Here is a 20,266-nt window from a genome sequence, read left to right as displayed (position 1 = left end):
ATATTCTTCCAAAACAAGATTACATAACTAAGCAAGATAAGACAAGATATAAAACTATCATATTTTTAAAAACTTTCTTTGACAAAAATCACAGATTCCTTTTTAGGTCTTTATATATTTAAATAATAAAGACTGTCCAAATATTAATACTAATTATTTATTAATTAAATTAATTATTTCAGACATTTTTTAAGAATTATGATTTTAGCCCAATATCTCATGCATGAATATCCAGACTTTTAGTTATTATTTTCTGACAGCAATGAAACATTATTTAATATATTTAAAATATTCAGTTAAGACTCACTTTAATGATTTTTAAATGTATTACTATTAAGAAGACACCTCTGTTCACCATTAAAAATGCAACAAGAATTTTATCTCAGGGAGAGTTAGTTTCTTAGCAGCAAACAGGATGGTTCTAAAATGTTTCAACAGGTACTAAGTTTGCCCTGACAGGCACTCTTCCCATCAAGATTCACCAAGCAGCTGTACTGTTAAAATTAAAACATGTGACCACAAAGCATAATTTAATCATGTTCCCTACTAGGAATCTAATATATCACCTTCTTCTCATTACTGTCACACAATCTACATTCAAGCAAGTCACAGGCATGAAATATGTCACCATGAACTGTGGTCACCATGATCCTTGAATTCATTTTAAATAGCATATTTAAGTCATGACTTTATTAGCCACTCATAGCACTAAGGTGCTGGCAGGTTATATTGACTCTATAAAACAAGAGTTTAGGTTAGTTCAGCTAATCCTTTTCACCAAATGACAATTTCTGAGGTTAAACAACTTGAAGATGATATCCACTAACTAGATTTTGGTTGTAACTAGTATGATATCTCAAAATGAGAGCATGTGTGGAAGGCGAGAAGTATAGTAGAATAGTCCAAGCCATGCACTGTAGAACCACAGAATTGGTTACAAACCTAAATTCCACTACTTCCAAATAGCATGGCGTTGGGCAACTGTCTTAATCTTACCCAGGGCCTCAGTTCACTCATCTTTAAAATGGAGTAATAATGTCTACTATTAGTGTTGTTTAAGGGATTGATGCCTACTATTAGAGCGTTGCTTAAGGGACTGAGAAATGGATGAGGAGTATCTTTCGAATACTTGGCAGAAAGTACTTAGTAAAATCTAGTTGCAAAACCAAAAATAAAACTCAAAAGATATATTTAAAATGCACCTCTATTCTAAGGTACTAAAGTACACTGCTTTCTAAAGGCTAACTGCAAATCTTAACTCAGCTTCAAAATGAAGCTTGCTATTGTAATAATCACAATGTGTTCTCAGGTATCTAAGGCCGATATTAAATTCACTGTGTGGTGTATGAGAATCAGATACAATCAAGTTTGAACTCTGACTGTTATCAAGGACTGAGCACTTTCAGGGAAATTCCTGAGTTTGTCTGTACTTTTATACCTAATCACTGAAGGGAATGCAGTATGTTCCTTTCCTCCTACCTCTAAAAACCTTTGCTTTTTAGCTTCAAGCCCTAATAAAACAAAACTAGTCAAGATTAGGTCTTTTTACAGGGCACTATGGCATGTTTGCACGTGTGTGAATCTGTACACAACATCCCCATCCTAAACCTGACAAGGTTACAAAAAAGCCCTAGTGTCATGAAACCAAAACAAAGGGATTCTGGAAGATTTTACAGAAACTTATCACTTCTTAATAATTTTTTCTGGTCATCTCTAGAGAAAGGAAAAAATTATCCAGACAGCTAAAACTGCAAACCTTACATAGCTAATCAAAAGGAGACTAGGCGTCTAAGAAAAGGAGCTCATGGAGCTCTTCAAAACATGCTTATATCCACACAAAGCCAGAGATTAAAGTTTTTAAAAAAACATTTATCACACTTTTTGTTACTTCAAGTTGTCAAAACAACACCTTCCTACATTAAAGCTTAGCTTCATGCTATTGCTGAATTATTTTAATGTTTTACAGATTTTAGAATAGTTTTTTTTTATGATTCCTTTATATTTATTCTAAGTACAACAGAAATATGAATGTTGAATGTCTCCTGAAAAAGGAAATAATAGAGAAATGTTCTCTCCTTGGTGTACTATGAATTCAAACTATAAAATGCTACAGGAACTTCATAGGGTAACAAATAGCCACAGCCAAAGTGCCATAATACTGTGGGGATGTAAATTAATTCAAATAATGTAAATGAAGCAGAGGTAAAAGTAAGTTAATTACACTTTGACATTACAATTTGGGCAGTTAACTAATAATGATGCTATGATCTCACACTAAATGTTTACTCTCACAAAACAACTCTATGGCGTCTTTTATATCTTAATTTTAAAATTGAGCTTGAGGTTTAAATGGATTTTCAGGTATGAAAGAAAGGAAAGATACGTCTTCCTTCCATTGTTATTCCACAAGACTTTACCTAACCTAGTATACTCTTATATTAAAATTTAAAAATTAAGGAGGAAGTAATCCAACTGTCTATCAACAGATGAATGAAGGAATGATATGTAATATATTCCTACAATGGAACATTATTCAGCTTTAAAAAGGAAGGAAATTCTGGTGCATGCTACATGAATGCATCTTGAAGACACTGCACTTAGTGAAATAAGCTAGTCATAAAAGAACAAATATTGCAGGAATTAACTAGTTGAGTTAATTCAGAAAGTACAGTGGTAGTTGACAGTGACAGAGGGACAGAGGAACAGGCAAGTATTGTTTATTTAAGACAGAATTCTACTGAGGAAAGATGGAAAAATTTTGGAGATGGTGACATTTGCACAACGCTGAGTGTACTTAGTGCCACGTAATATATGAGAATACAATGGTCATTCATTGGCCAATGGTCAATGAAAAAATGTTGACGTATTAACTGAATAAACAAGAAATCCATGTAATCATCTCCTTTGATAAAGAAAACATCTGACAAAATTCAACAGTTAGTAAACTAAAGATAGGCGAGCAATCTGAACAGACTGTAAAATCACACGAACTTAAAACTATGGCTCCTACAAAAAGCTTCCTAACGCTTTCAGTCTAATTTATCAACTGTGATGGAATGATCTTAACAGAAATGATCATGTCATGCTGAAGTCTTTCTCCTACTGCCTACAGGGCATTACAAAAGAAGTTCTGTGTCTTGCACACAAATTTTCCAGCAGTTGTCTCCACCTATCACTCCCTGGCCTCCCACTCACTGTACTCTGCCAGTCAACAATTTCTCCATGCATACTAAGTAGGTTTTGGTGAGGTTGTATTTCTGTATGTCTTAGCTCTGCTATATTCTAGTTCTTCTGCTAGTTCCTCAGCTATCACAGAAATCTATTCTTCAGGACCTAAATCAAGTATCTCCTCCTTTTTAAAAACGTTCTTAATTCCCTTATATGCAGGAAAGTAGGCATTAGCTAGTTTCTCTTTTCAGGTTTCAATATTCTTGATTCAGCAGCCAAGGGTGCCAGGCCTGCACACCATTCAGCAGTGGGGCTACTCACAAGAATGACTGCCAGATACAGACAACCCTGGAGAGCAGAAAGACCATCATTCTGAGCTCAGGAAGATGGCGCATTGGGGAGCAGCAGAGAGAGGGCCTCTCTGAGGCTTGTTCTTGAGAATTGAAGCCCACCGGGAGAGCGAAGAGAGCCACTGTGATAAACATGCAGCGGACTGCAGTGATGAGTGGTTGGGATCAGCACCTCCTACGAGAACTCACACTTGCTGTGGGAGAGGAGCAGCTCAAACCTGCCTCAGAAGCATGCAGAGTTCAAACCCAGAGGAGGTCAGGGAGCTCAATTCTGGCCTCATTGACTTGGATCTGTAGGCTGCTGCCCACATTGTCTACCAAAGAAGAAGAGATGATAATCATAAATATATATGCACCAAACACTAGTGCACCTAACTATATAAAACAAATATTTACAAACGTGAAAAATCAAATAAGCACTAATACAATAGCAGTGTGGGACCTCATACTCCACAGTCACAAATAGATAAACTAGACAAAAAGTCAACAAAGAAATACTAGAACACAACCAAACTTTTTAATAAATGGACTTAAATAGATGTTTACAGAGTATTCCACCCCACAAAATCAAAATACACATTCTTTTCAGCTGCATATGGGTCATTCTCCAAAATAGACCACATACTAGCTCACAGAACATGCTTAAGTGCAAAGAAACTGAAGTTATCCCCTGTATATTATCAGATCACAGTATAATATAATTGGAGATCAATAGCAAAAGAAGCAGCCATAAGAACGTCATAAACACATGGAAATTGAGTAACACCCTGCTGAACAACCAATGGGTCACAGAGAAAATTAAACAAAAAATTAGACAGTTTCTACAAATGAAATGCCAAAACATAAATGAAATGCCAATAAATGAAAATGCCAATACAACATATCAGAGTTTATGGGACACAATGAAAGCAGACTTATGAGGAAAATTCATAGCAGTGAATGCCCATATTAGGAAAACAGGGTGAGTTCAAAAAACAACCTAATGCTAGACCTCAAGCTTTTAGAAAAAGAGTAAGACAAATCCAAAGCTCACACAAGGGAGGAAATTATAAAGACTAGAGAACAAATTAATGCAATGGAGACTAAGAGAACGATACAAAAAAAAAAAATCAACAAACTGAAGAGTTGGTTCTTTGAAAGAATAAACAAAATCAAACCCTTAGCCAACCTTATCAGAAAAAGAAAAGGCCCAAATCCATGCAAATAGGAATGAAGAGTGTGAAATTACAACAAATCCAGCAGAAATCCAGAGGATCATCAATACCCAGTTTGGGAACCTATATGCCAATAAGATGGAAAACACAGAAGAAATAGACAGATTTCTAGATACATATGAATTACCGAAGTTGAACAAAGAAGATATAAAAATTCTAAACAACTCAGTATCAATCAACAAAATTGAAAACATAATTAAAAACTTACCAACAAAGAAAAGCCTGGGTCCTGATGGCTTCACTGCTGAATTCTACAAGACATTTAGAGAAGAGCTATTGCCACTACTGTTTAAACTCCTCAATAAAATTGAAAGGGAAGCAATACTCCCAAATTCATTCCTGAAAGCAAGCATTACCATGATCCCCAAAGCAGAGAAAGGCCCAATCATAAAATAGAACTACAGGCCAATCTCCCCAATGAACACAGATGAAAAAATCCTAATTAAGATACTGGCAAACAACATGCAGAAGATCATCAAGATCATATGCCCTGACCAAGAAGAATTCTTCCCAGGGATGCAGGGATGGTTCAACATACGGAAATCAATAAATGCAATACACTATGTTAACAGAGCCAAGGGAAAAAAATATGATCATTTCAATAGATACAGAAAAAGCTTTCAACAAAATCCAACATTGATTCATGATAAAACCCAACAAAATACCGGAATACATGATCTTTCTCTCAACCTGTTAAAAGCCATCTATGAAAAACCAACAGCCAACATCATACTAAATGGTCAAAAACTGAAATTCTTCAGGCTAAAATACGGAACAAGACAAAGGTGTCCACGAGCTCCACTCCTGTTCAATGTATTTCTGGAAACATTAGCCACAGCAGTTAGACAAGAGAATGAAATAAAATGAATAAAGATAGGAAATGAAGAAGTTAAAACTATCATTATTTGCAGATGACATGATATCCTATATAGAAGACTCCAAAAACTTCACTAAAAGTCTTCTAGACTTAATAAGCAAATTCAGTACAGTAGCTGGATACAAAGTCAACACTCAAAAATCAACAGCTTTCCTGTACAAGAACAACAAACCCACTGAGAACGGAATTGGAAAAACAAGTCTTTTCACAATAGTACTCATAAAAATGAAATACCTAGGAATCAATCTAACAAAAGAAATAAAAGACTTCTACTCTGAAAACTACAGCACTCTGAAAAAAAGAGCTTGAAGAGATTATCAGAAAGTGAAAAGACATACCTTCTTCTTGGGTAGGAAGAACCAATATAGTGAAAATGGCTATCCTTCTAAAACTGCCAAATAGACTCAATGCAATCCCAATTAAAATTCCAATAGCGTATTTCACAGAACTAAAGAAAACAATCCAAAAATTCTTTTTGAACCAGAAGAGACCTAGAATAGCAAAAGCAATTCTAGGTAACAGAGACACGGCAGGAGGTATCACAATCCCCAACTTGAAACTATACTACAAAGCTACTGTGATAAAAACAGCGTGGAAGAACAGCAAAGAAACAGACCTGAGGATCACTGGAACATACTAGAAGATGCAGAAACAACTCCAGACGTACTCAGCTACCTCATCTTTGACAAAGGAGCCACTAGAGGAAAGACAGCCTCTTTAATAAATGGTGCTGAGAAAACTGGGTTTCAACGTGCCAAAGATTAAAACTAGACCCGTATCTCTCACTATGCACTGAACTAAAATTGAAATGGATTAAAAATATAAATATTAAAACAGAAACATTAAAGATAGAAGATAGGCTAGGTAGACCTATTGAAGACACTGACGGAAAAGACTTTATGAACAAAACCTCAGTTGCATGTGAACTAGCACAAAGAATCAACTAGGATCTTGTCTTATTAAAAAGCTTCTGCATAGCAAGAGAAACCACCAACAGAGTGAAGAGACAACCCACAATGTGGGAAAAATTTTTTACCAGTAGTTCCTCAGACAGGTGTACTATCTGTAATGTATAAAGAACTTTAAAAAAATCAGAACTCCAAATTTAAAGACCCAATGAAAAAATGGGCATCGGAAATAAACAGACATTTCTCAAACAAAGAAGTAGAAATAACAAATTAACATGAAAAAGATGTTCAACATCACTGGTCCTTCGAGAGAGATGCAAATGAAAACACTGAGATTCCACCTCCCCCCAGAACGTATGGCTGCTATCAAAAAATCAACCAATAACAAATGCTGGCAAGGCTTCGGGGGGCAGGGTGGGGGAAGGAACCCTTGGCAACTGTTGGTGGGAATGCAGACTGGTGCAACCACTGTGGAAATCAATACGGAGATACCTCAAAAATCTAGGATTAGAAGTCTCATTTGACCCAGCTATCTCCCTGAAGAATTAAAAGCATCATACCACAGCTATATCCAAGTTTATAGTGTTACAGTTTGCAATAGCTAAATCTTGGAAAACAGCCCAAATGCCCATCAACTGCTGACTGAATAAAGAAGGTGTGTGTGCGTGTGTGGTTTATAAAATGGAGTACTACTCAGCCATAAAGAATGATAAACTAGAGACATTTATAGCTAAATGGATGCACACTGAAACCATATTCTTAAGTGAAATAAATAGGACATACATGTATAAATACCAAATTGTTTCTCTGGTGTGAGAAACTGGAAGTACAAAGGAGAACCAAAATGCATAATGTGCAACAGGAAGATAATGTGAAATGAAAGAAAAGTTTCAAATGGGAAGGAGAAGTGGAGGGGGGGTGGAGGAAAGGAAAGAAGGGAAAAATATGTGAAAAGAAGGAAAAATGGGAACGGGGGGTGGAAGAGTGGGAAGGAGGGAAGGGGAATGGGAAAAAATAAGAATCAAGACATAACATGTACAGGTACAAATTCCCAATGATGAATGTGATCATAATGTATACCTAAAATGTATCACTAAACTTAAAGAATAAAAAAGAGATTTCAATATCCTCTATATGAATGTCTACTGTAGGATGTATAATATTTCAATACCTTTAAGATTTTGTGTTCATTGCTTACTCTCTTTAAACTTACATTCCTTATTAAAAGAGATTATATTATGGTGCCTATGTATAGTGGTCAGAATATTAAAAAAAACAATAAATGTTTGGTACTTGATTAACCATAACCAATAAAATAAGGATTCTCAAACAGGAATTTTCTACTCATAAGTTACACAAACACACACACACACACACACACACACACACACACAAAAGTTCCATGGCTATTTAAACGCTACAGTGGAATGCTACACTGAATTATCTCTTCTCAGAGATACACCATACATACCAGAGTATCAAAGATACTGCGAAATAATACCAAAAGAAACTTGTCTTCTTAAATTTACCACATCTCAAACTTTTAAACTTGTAATCCACTTACAATTCCTGTCGATATCCTATGGAGTATTAAGAGTAGTATGATTTTGAGGGAAATTAGTGGCAATGTGTCTAGATTTACCCATCATACATGAGACAGTACAACAAATTTGAAATCCTCTGCTGTAATTCTCTACTTAGCTGCTATTGATAGTGTCCAGTACCCACCAAATAGAACAAAATCTAGGAGACAGAAGCTGGAGTCTTTGCCATATCTCAAATTTAACAAGAAAACAAGATCCTGTCTGCCATAAGGTATGAATGCAAAAAGTTACCTCAAAGAGAACAGGATCCCTGATACAGAGCAAATTAGAGTCTGGGGCACATTAGGCCATTCAGAATAATTGATCTTTCTTCCTGTCAGCAGCAAGGAGCAGAAGGAATGAGACTGAATCATATGATTGCTCACTCAATGAAGAAGAAATTTGCCCTGTCCCTGCACAGTACAGGAAGTCTTCTTTGCCGCATTCAGAGGGCTTTGTGATTATTAACCAGCTGAAACAATTCAGGGGTAACAGAGGACTTCAAAATCCTACCACCTAGGAAGAATTACTGAATAACTTGCATTTATATTTTGGTAGTGGCACACCTGGCTGTTTTATTCTTTATTTCAGCAAATGAAAGAGATTAACCACAAACTGACTTATACATAACTGGTTACATTCAAAGAAACTAATAATTTACTTTTCCAAAGAATTTAGAATTCCAAATTGCTGACTTCTCATTTTCCAAGAATTCCTTTTCTGATTTGCTGTTTCATACTCAAACAATTCAAAAATCTTTTACTTGAATGTAAATGAAGCTTTTGATTACTGTGAAATAATAGAAAGAATGAGGAATTTAAGCCACTATGAAGTAAACAACCTTGTTAACCATTTCAGGAAAAATAATGAGAACATAAAAAGAAAACCCAAAAGAACCACAAAAAATTTCTAACCTATATTTTCTTATATACAGCTAAAACATACTGAAACCTATCATGTTCAATGGCACCCCCCTTGCCCAGTGGGTTGGAGAAGTGGGGATAGGTAGAAAATGAGGAACTTACCTAGGCTAGAATTGCCTTTTGCTATAGTAATAGTCCTCTCAAAAGATTCTTTGGACATATTTTCTAGCATGACACACTTGTCACTAGAGGCCAGAGAGCTCTGTTCAATTAAGTACTCAGAGCTCTGAAAGAAAGAAAGAAAAAACAAGTTACGTAGAAAAGAAAACTAGACTTTGGAGTATGTTTCAACATTACACATGTGCTTTACCTAGTTGGGCTTTATTCAGCAAGGACTAAATAAACAGACTGGCCAGCACACTAATTCTTCACTGTCTCATCATACACAAACCAAGTCTTTACAATTTTACCTGCCCAGCTGAATCAGGTACCACAGTAGAAGGCAGTTCTGAACCTGATACAACTTCACGTGGTAACTGAGATTCAGTCCAAGCTATCGTGTTTTCATGTCCATATTGTTCGATAGTATTTCCAGGTGTATAATTGTTTATGGCAACACCAGAAGCAGATCCCAGGCTTAAGTTTATCGAAGGTGGATTCTCATCCTGCCTTTGCAGGAGACTTTGGGCATACAGTTCTTCCAAAGACATGTGCAGATCATGTACTGGATTGGAAGCATTTTCATCAACATCCTGCTAATTAAGAGAAAAAAAATTGTAGGCTTACATCAATTTATTTTATAACTACTTAATGAACAACTATTTAGTGAAAAATAAAACACAACTATTTATCCTAAAAGCACTAACAAATGTAGATTATTCACTCAGCAGATTTTCTGCCTATTTATTTTCATAAATGCTTTTAATACCTTTCCTGCAAATCTCATTTTCTACTGGTTGATATGTGTACAACAAACCATACATAAAGATCATTCAGATACAATGTGAGGTATGATAATAAATTGTGCAGTATGTTTAAAAAGTAATTTTTAAAACTTTACTACAGTAAAAGACAGTGCCATTAATTCCCCTTCAATATACCTCTTCTAACTTCCATCATTCTTGCTACATTCTCATCATTATTACTACATTCTGAAACAGTTCTGGAAATCCTCTTTTGTAAATGCTTCAATATTACAAATTGATTAAAAATGCTTACAGCAATTTCTGTTAAATAAAAACATTACGATGTGTCTTCATCTACCTTATTTACCAGATCTGGCACCCTCCAACTTCTGGATCTTCCCCCAAAGTCAAAATGACTATGAAAGGGAATCATTAGGAGTCAATTCAGGAGGACATACAGGCAGCCAGGACAGCACAACTGAAGACACTCATACAAAAGGACTTTCAGAACTGCTCCAGGGAGGGGCAAGAATGGTGGGATAAGTATGTTTGAAAGGGAGAGCATTCTAAGGGGGATTAATGGCAATGTGTCTTTTACTGTGATAATTTTTAAAAAATTTAAATATTTACCATGTTTTGATCACACCTATGTCCACTAATATAATTATTCAGTTTAACCTACATAAAGGATACAAATAATTTATATTTCCAAATCTCACTTAAAGTGTGTTAAAAAAAAGTACATCTCCAATCAGTCAGACATTCTTATTTACTACGAGGTCAGAGTATTCAAAGTATGCTATTAATTGAATTGGATTTAAAAGAACCTCCAAGAGAAAACTTTTTTGATAAGCATTTATAGGTACTTACAGAGGAGAAAAGAAAGCCTTGCAATTCAGATTATCATAGGGAAATTTTACAAGAATATCTTATGAAATATAATAGAAAGAACATTAAACTGGCTTGTCGCAGTTCTATCCCAGACTCTATCAGAAGTCTGTATATCACAGAACTTCTCTCGGCTATACACTAGACACTTTCTACAATTCCATGAAACTAAAATTTTATAGTTTTATGGAAATACATGTATCTGTACTTACAGCAGATATGTTATATAACTTATGTGCTTTGAGCAAACAGTTGTTTTATGAACAATATGCATATCAGTTTTCCTTTCAATTTTTAATTTTTAAAGTACAAAAGTAGCACATAAACACATTACTCTATGAAAGATTCAAGCCATACAGATATGCACTGTGCATGCCTACAGAGTATAATATGAAAGTCTTCTGTCATAGATCCTCCTCCACTCCTTCCATGAGTAAAAGTGACTGGCATCAGGTATTTATCTTTCCTAGTTTATGTGTTTGTATCATATGTACGCACAAGTACACATGAACTCACATATACATGCTGAAATATAGTACCTTTTAAAAACCTGAACAGAACCAATACTAAGTGGTTCATTTTACCTGTTCTCTTTTTCCCAGTATCTTTATACTCTGATAACAGAAATTTTTCTGTAAGTTAAAAAAAGCCTAATCTTCTTATACTAAAATTATTCCTAAGTATAGGAGGCATTGGAGTACAGATTCTGGTTCATACTGGTTAACTGTTTGAGGTTTTGTAAGTTAAACACCCTTGGTTTTCTTACCTATTAATTTGGGAAAATAGCAGGGCCTAATATAAAACTGTTTGGAAGACAGAGCTAATATCCATAAAATCTTAGAAACAGCCCTCACAAAGATAAAATGTCCAACAGTTGTTAGCTTTTGCAGTTATTTATATTATACACCTTCGTGCACATGTATAAAAATGTAATTGCTATGAACTGTTAAAGAGGTCCAATGATATTCAAACTTAAAATGTTAGTACATATGGCCAAAGCATCTTCCAATATTCTCTCACAAAAAGAGAATATGGGAATATCTATTAACTACTCTCAACAATTACAGACTAGTTTGGTAATACTATCTGTAAGAAATAATATTCAGCAGTGTTTTACTATAATGTTCCTGATAATTAGCCAGGGCATGCCATTTGTGTATCTTTCATGAACACTCTCTTCATATACTTAACCCAATTTTCTTTAATTTTATGTGAAAATAAAACAAAATCTCATAATAAAATAATAAAAGAATAGTCAATACACTGAATATCATTATCTTCATAGTAGTTACTCAGAGTACAAGACACAGACCAAAAAGATTCTTACAAAAAACAGATAATAGTACAAAACTTTCTTTTCAATGAGCTCAGAGAAACTAGTAGTATAAATGAAATGAATTAGCACATATATTCAAATACAATATTTTATCAAGTGATTTTTACTTGCTCTAGTATGAATATAATGTTTTCTTAAATTCACTGCAAATATTTTCGCTGTTAACTTGTCTTTTAAATTTATATTCACAGTATTTTGGTCATGCAGAAATAAAGCTCCTTATATAATCAAATGTGTAAATTTTAATTTTCTTTTACTCATTTGTTTGGTTTCTGGGTTATACATACTGATTCATAAATTGTTCCTCTACACAAAGTAAATGAAGTGTTTTCTATTATTTTTGTGATATATTTTATATAACAATTTTTCAGATTTAAATCATCTATAATTTATTTCAGATGTAGTATGAGATGTGGGTCTCTATTTTATATAAATGGGGAATTTAACTGCTGCAACAGAATTTATTACACTTCTCTTCTTAAATGCAAGTTATCACCTCTGAAATTATCAAATATTCTTGGAACAATGAATGGATGTGGTTGGTCTACCATTTAAGCAATTAATATCTTTAGACTTTTGAGAAACAAATGATAGCAAAATAATATGTTCTACATTCTCAGAGTCTAACCTGCTGTCTCATTCACTTAGCTCCAATTATTTTGTTCTTAAGAAAAATAACAATGTACTTACTAAAGAATTGGTTAGCTTCAGTATTACTAAATTAATTATAATAATTAGCCATAAATCATCTCACCCACGCCTCAAATGAATAATAAGCAACAGTGCTTTTCAAAGAAAAAGAGGTCAAGCCAGCCTTGTTAGCTGGGGTTTGCTGAAAATGGTGTAACGGAAATTTCCATGTATTATTCATGAAGGAGTTAACACAGGCTCATAGAAAAGAAATAACTAATCAACACAGTAGACAACATACTCCCACTACAGAAACATTTTTGGTTGCTGAACAACCGAGTTTTATTTTTAAAAGTCTTACAATCTAAAAGAAAAACAGTTCTTCCACATAAAATGTAAAATAATAACTTACATTTTCTAGTGCATCTTAACATCTAAACTGAAAGCTTTCAAAAATACATATTAATATTTGCCTATACTTGATATGCAAGGTATGATAAAAAATATGGTTAACACTTACATTTTAAAAAATTATTACAATAAAAGATAAGTTGCCATTAATCTCCCTCAAAATAGTCCCCCTCACTTTAAACACACTTATCCCATCTGTCTCAGTACGTTCTAAAGCAGTTGTGGAAGAGTGTGTTTAGTTGTGCTGAGGTGGCTTCCTTGCTCTGAATCAATTTAAAACATTTATTTTTCACAGTCATTTTGACTTTGGGGAAGAGCACAAAGTTACACAGTGCCAATTCCGTGGATGGTGAATGAGGGAGGACACAGCATCATGTTTTTACCAGTCTGCCTTTTCATTAGACTGCACTCAGCAGCAACATTCACCATACTTTTTATCACACCTCCTAAAGACACTCACAAAAGAGAACTTCCAGACCTAATTCACACGACAAGAACAATGACATAAGTAGCTGAAGTACGTGGAAGTATTCTGAGGGGGGTTAATGGCAATGTGCTCTTACTGTAATCATTTTTAAAATTTAAGCATTCATCACACTGCATATTTTAATTGCACCTTGTAATTCTTGTTCTCAGGGATACACGGGGGATAATAGATTAGATTAAAACATCAAATGTACTTAAATGCTCTATTTTTTAAGTGGAATGCTTGAGGTTACACTTGGACAACTTATTCATCGAAATAATAAATTTACGTAGAATAGCTAAATACTACAACCTACTTTTTCCCAATAAGCAACAGAAGAGAAAATTTTGTTACACTTAAGGAAAAAAAGAAAGACTGTGTGTACCACTGCTCCAGCTTACAGTGATTCTCCACTCATTCTGAGATATGACACACCTCCTTTATTGATTACACATTGACTCTATGGTAGGAAAAGGCAACATCTTTTATACCTTGGACAGCCTCCAATTTTGTCACTAAGACATTTACAGGCACTCATTTTGATCAGAGTGATTTAATTAGTTTTTAGATCTCAACTTCTCTAAAAAGACGAAGACACCATCAACATTCTAAATGTGGATGTAAAGGCAGTAATACTGTATGTTAGAGATTAACACTAAGTGGAAATTTGTGGGAATATATAGGACATATGTATAATAAAGCAGAATCCATTAATCAGAAAGTATGTTGAGCTTTTAATCAAGAATCTACAGTTACATTTGGAAAACAACTATTTCTGCATTTTTTTTATGTCTTTGAAGGTAACAGGGAAAAGAAGTAAAAGTATTAACAAAAGCACAGAACAATGAGAAAGGAAAAAAAAAATCCCTGGAGTCAGCTATGTGCCTTTAAATTGCACATTTCAGTGACCTGTCTCTGATTAATTCAAATGACATGGAAGTGAATACATTTAAATCCTAAAATGATACTCAATTAAATTAAGTAAACATATTTCTTTTAAAAAAACACAGATCTTTCTCTGATAGGAAGGGAATCAAGAGACAGTGGAGGGAGAGGAGGAAAAGAGGATGAAAAAAGGAAGTAAGATGTGTTAGGTACTTGTACCAACTCCACACAAGGAATGTAAGCATTATTTACTGCAAACACGTACTAATAAAAACAACATGTTAAAAAATGCAGAATGGGTCTCAAGTGGGAGATTTGTGTGAACAGGAAAAAAATGAGCAGCTATATCTTTGTTTTTCTCAAATATCCACATACACCACATATTTAAATAATTATATATACTATATGGTTTATTAATTTAAAAGTCTTAATGTAAATTCATTGTTCAAGAAAAACAGTCCATTCTAAATTCCATAATAAATCACCATTCTGTCTTTTAAGATAAATTTAGTGCAAAGAAACAGGAAGAATATATTATATAGTTTTTATTTGAATAAATTTTTATAGTAAATATATATGTACTTGAAAAGGTGCAGTCTAAATGTGAACCAAACACTGGATTTGCAGAGATATAACATGACGCTGGAATGTTCCTACTTTCTAAGAAACTGAACTTACAAGGAGTTTTACAATGTGTTTTGGAACACTCTCATTAATGCTTTGTTGTTTTGTACTTTAAATATTTCAGTTATTAGACCAGCTTGCCAAATTTGCTTCAACAGAAGAGTAAACTGCTTAGGGGGAAAAAAAGAAGTAAGAGGCAAGCACAGTTCAGTAAGTCAGTATGTGGTGCTGCATGCAGCCAGCGTTTGCCCTGCGAAATACACACTTCTCAGTATGCAGACTGTGTAGCCCCTTTAAGTAACAATTACCAAGTTAAACAATGCAATCTGTACCACTGGCAAGAAGAAGTATGCTACACTGTGGACTAAGAGATTCCATTAGGAGATAAACTCAACTGCCAGCCCCAAGGCCAGTAAAGGCTGCACATATTCCAGACAGGACACAGCCAGACAGAAGTCTCAGGTGTGCTAGGAGAGGAACAGCTGCTCCACTCAAGATTATACCTTCCAAACCAATTCAAGGAGATTGCCCAGCATCATTTGCAAGGATAACAGGTGCACCGTGAACATAAAAACAAAATGCTTTGAAAATGTTCTGGCCCCCAAATTACTTGTTATTTAGGAAAGGGAAAAATGGTGCTAGACTTATGAAAATATAACTTTCTAATGTTTTCATAAATGAGACTCTTTCCCATAAATTCAGTCTATGCAGAAAAAATTATTGTATATTTAGGAAAAATGACTGTCCAATTTCTTTATCTTTAAAGTATATTTATGGCATATTTCTAACATAGAAAAATAAAGAAAATATATCCATATGAAAACTTTGCCTAGATTTAACACATATGAACATTTTTCCATATTTTCTTCAATCATGTTTTTTCTTAAAACAAATGATATATGATAGATACAACTAAGTTCCTGTGTTTCCTTTTTCTCAACGAGGATAATTTCTTTCCAAAGTTGAGAAATATCATGCTTACATATTTTTAATTTTCACCATACACTCATATACACACTTGTAAAACTATGTATCAAATGCATTAATTTTCAGATATAAAAACTACTCAAATCATCAGAAAGATAAGTAACCAATATAAAAGTGGTCAAACTATATGAAAGATTATTGGTGAAATGTGAAAAACAAGTGGTCAACAGGTGGCAAAGTATTAAATTTCTCTAGTAATCAGTAAATACAAATTAAAGTACGAAATAACATACAATTCTGCACTTAAAAGACTGGATAGGTTTAAACTATTACTAATCATTATAGAGTATGTCACCAAGAAAATGGATAGCATTGGGGCATTTATGCCACTAGTTTAATCTCTAAAATACAGATGATATTTCAAACAATAAACAAACTTCATTAACATCCACTGATATAAACATACTTTGTTCTGTGACTTTTACATAAATTGTTCTTTGGTATCATTTTATATAAAAATACAGCATTAAGTTTACCTTGGCTAGTAAATTTTAAATTAATGCAGGAAATACTTTCACTATCCAACTATGCATAAAAGTTAATTTTAAAACCATTAAGAAAATAATGTTATTATTGAAATTTTCCAAAATAAATAATGTTAAAACCCACAGCTTGGAAAATGCATTTCATTAAAGTTTTTCTCTCTGACATGAAAATTCTAATCAAAACTTTGAACTCTTGTGTCTATCACTGCCTGACAGACATTAAAATTAAACAGTCCATGGGGGTCGTTGGCTCCAGACAAATAAACGTGGAGTCCATCTTCCACGAGAAATAAGAAGGATCACTTTGTACTCAACATTGCCTAAATAATCTACTGCAAGGAGAATATTTTAGCCTCGTGGAATTATCCTCAATTGCTCATCAGCTAGATGAAAAAGAAAGGATGAGAATGGCAGAAGGTGGAGTCACTAGTGAAGACTATCGCACATTTTTACAGCCGCCTTCTGGAAACATGGATGACAGTGGCTTTTTCTCTATTCAAGTTATAAGCAAGGCCTTGAAAGTTTGGGGTTTGGAACTAATCCTGTTCAACAGTCCAGAGTATCAGAGGCTCAGGATCGATCCTATAAATGAAAAATCACTTATATGCAATTATAAAGAACACTGGTTTAGTTAGAAAATTAGGAAAACAGGTAGTATTTCTTCTTTCCTATCTTTTCTTCTCATTCTGGCCTCCATTTGAAACTAAACTGTAAGGGATTGGTGCCTTTAAAATGAAACTGACCAATAAATATTGTGAGTGGCAAAAAAAAAAAATTAAACAGTCCACACTAATCTCTAAGCCAATCAACACTAGCCAAATGAAACTGTACTTTAATCTGATAGTGAATCCATGGCTGGAGAAATATAATGGCTCTAATATGCTACTCCCACAACTTGTCCTTACACAAGAATCTCTGGAAAACTGTACACAAGGCTCCTCATAAGTAAAATGGCTTTTTTTTTCATACCTTGGGAGGAGATGATGCAAGGGAGGGCTCATAGCTCAGACCATCGCTGCAGGCACTGCCATGAAAAGACAAGACAGAGGCTTGGGTAGAGTAGACACTGTCGTTATCAGGAGAGTATTGTGACTCAAATGTGGATTCATCTACCATTTCAGCATTCTGTGTATCCACCTAGGAATAAAACAGTATCAGTTGGGAATTCTGTTTTACCACAAATATCAGTCTCCTGTGCATGAGACTGAAAGGTACACTGGGATCATTCTTCTGTCTATCTTGTTTACTGCACATTCTTTCCACTCTCTTGGGCACATAAGAGGCTCTGCAGCAGCACAAGGACAAACTGCCCACCTCTAGAACAGAGTGTTGGCATTGAAGGCTACTTTATTCTATCAGTAAAAGAGCTAAAAGTAGTAACAAAAGTCCTGGATCAATTTTAAGTATCAGCATTTCAAAAAGTTAAATAAAATATTTACTTCTATCAAGTTCACATGACAAACTCTTACCACTTAAAATGAACAAGGTTCTCTCTATTCCTCTAAAATAAACGTATTCAAAAGCATAGCAAACCAAGAATTATGTTTTTGAAACCTCACTATGTGTTTTATCTAATTCACCTTTAACTAGAGTTTAAAACCATTTGAAGTTGTATTAACCAAAGGAAAAAAAATTTGACTTCATTCTAAAATTATTCTAATAAGGGGCCTAATTATCATCTAGTTACGAGGAAGCTTTAGGCTATAAACTTCTATTAGTACACTCATACAGAATGAGTCAGGGAATTTCACCACATATTTTCTAAAAACCCTATTATGATCTTCCATGGCAGACCCAAGGAAAAGTCACATTGTGTTTGACACTTGCAGTTTACTCATGCTCACACCTTCTGATCTATCAGCATTTTCTGGTCATCTTGATGATGAATTCCACATATTCCATTTCTTTGTTATTTTAACTTAAATGTTTAGAAGTTAGAAGCACTATAACATTACAGCAGGTAGTACTGGAAGAGCTGCTACAAATACAGGTGGGCTACTTCAACGTGGCCTTTACTTGAGATGCATTTCACTGGCCCGATGGCAGAGTTTAAGTGCATACTTCAACTCACCAGTGAGACGCTAAGTAGAGATTTATCTTTTATAAATGTACATTATGCACAGCAAACTAGATAATATTTAGTATTTGCTACTGCGATGGATGGTATTAACTGTCTTGTGCCATGACTGTAATAGATAAAATTTATTTTAAATAATATTTAAGAATATTTGTATACCTATTGCCTTAGAATCTTAAGAGAAATTCTAAAACTGTTTGCTTAATTACTGTGGCGATAAAACATGAGGGCCCAGAAAGGATGAGTGAGCAGAACATTACACAGCTGGTTAGGGAGCAGATCCAGGGGATCTATTATTATTATAAAAATGCTAAGCATCCATAAAAGTGGGACTAATCTTCTTTTAGATTGACATTCATTTAAAGAGGTTCAAAGAATCCATGTAAACTGTACAGAGAGAATACTGTTTCTTGAGACATTTTAAAAACAATGATATAATTACATCCTGTGACATTTCAGGAATAATTTGCTATTTCTGGGTACTATTTAATATAACAGTGCCTTGCACAGTTCATAGCCTGCTAAATTATGATGACCACTGAGAGTGGGGCCAAAAGTTTCCTGGTATGTTACATATCAAAATGTGAAAATATTTACATACCATATATATAACTTTCCTAAGAGCTACTTCAAGAGCTTGTAATTTAAAAAGATTAACAAAAAGAATTAACTCTCTCAAAATTTGGCTTACCAAAGTACATACAGTACAAGAACTAGGTCACAATCTGGTTGAAAGCAAGTTATACACAATGAATTTCTAAAACACACTGAGCAAAGAACACAGTCAGTTTTCAGAATATTTGGAAAGGCAAAGTAAGACATGTAAGAACTTGGGAAGGAAGCTGGATAACTTGTGGCCACTAACCAGAGCCAAGTCAGCCCTGCAGAGGGCTTTGGCAGGCAGACTGTGCTCCTTGCAGGAGAGCGGCGAGTAAAGAAAGTACTCCTCCTTAGCAGAGATATAACCTTCTTCTGGTGACAGCTGCAGGAGAGGGGTGTGTAGGGGCCAATTCCCAGGAAAGAGAGCAGCGAGGAAGAACAGAAAGGAGGGAAGAAGACGAGAGGAAGAAAGTGAGGGGAGAGAAGTAAAAAATGGGAAGGTTGTCAAATGACGTAAGCGACTTTAACATAGAATAAGTATATATTTGACAAATACCCGCATTAAACACTTTATTTGAAAAGACTCAAAGAGGATATTTTTTCTAGTAAAAACATCATGTGTTAGACGAGAATCTTTCTACTCTTTTTTCACTCTTCTTATAAAAGATTATCAAAATCAACAACTTTTTGTATTATAATAATCTTCTGGTCATTTTAACCGTTAAATATTCCAGCAAAATGACAGGCAAATCTTAGTTGTTAAGACTTCAAAACAGGTGCAGAGGGCTAAAACACTAAAAAGAAGAGTCATCTCCTCTCTGTCACCCCTTTTCAGGAGGTTACTTTAAAGAATGCAACTCATTTGACAAGGAATGTTACTGAGCCTACAGTGAAGCTGAACAATTTAACAGAGCTTATAAGATAAAATAAAACAGAACAAAAACAGTACAAGTACACTGTCTGCTTCCCTTGTAGTCCTGAGCTATTATACTATAACCCTGAGCACATC

At 34.4% G+C, this 20,266-nt stretch overlaps 1 protein-coding gene across 37 annotated transcripts in view; it reads right to left on the bottom strand.

Moving 5' to 3' along the window:
* Mpdz (multiple PDZ domain crumbs cell polarity complex component) overlaps positions 1 to 20,266 on the bottom strand; it is a 159,349-nt gene that overhangs the window by 66,945 nt on the left and 72,138 nt on the right. For 22 of the 37 annotated variants that reach the window (XR_015440073.1, XR_015440072.1, XM_087183939.1 and 19 more), the window contains 4 exons: positions 19,523 to 19,639; positions 17,550 to 17,717; positions 9,434 to 9,718; positions 9,126 to 9,249 (listed from right to left, as the gene is read on the bottom strand). Coding sequence is in view for 35 of the 37 variants with exons in the window: in XM_087183939.1 (XP_087040065.1) it covers positions 9,126 to 9,249; positions 9,434 to 9,718; positions 17,550 to 17,717; positions 19,523 to 19,639 (694 nt within the window). In the remaining 2 variants the exon portion in view is untranslated. The remainder of the gene's footprint in view (positions 1 to 9,125; positions 9,250 to 9,433; positions 9,719 to 17,549; positions 17,718 to 19,522; positions 19,640 to 20,266) is intronic. The other 15 variants (XM_087183941.1, XM_013069739.3, XM_087183962.1 and 12 more) reach the window with 3 other exon arrangements.

The sequence above is a fragment of the Heterocephalus glaber genome, unplaced genomic scaffold, assembly GCF_053883595.1.
Source record: "Heterocephalus glaber isolate CG9 unplaced genomic scaffold, H.glaber_assembly_v1.0 deba00001481, whole genome shotgun sequence".
Taxonomy (NCBI): Eukaryota; Metazoa; Chordata; class Mammalia; order Rodentia; family Bathyergidae; genus Heterocephalus; species Heterocephalus glaber.
Note: the sequence above shows the minus strand (reverse complement) of the source record. Positions and strands in the feature narration are given on the sequence as shown.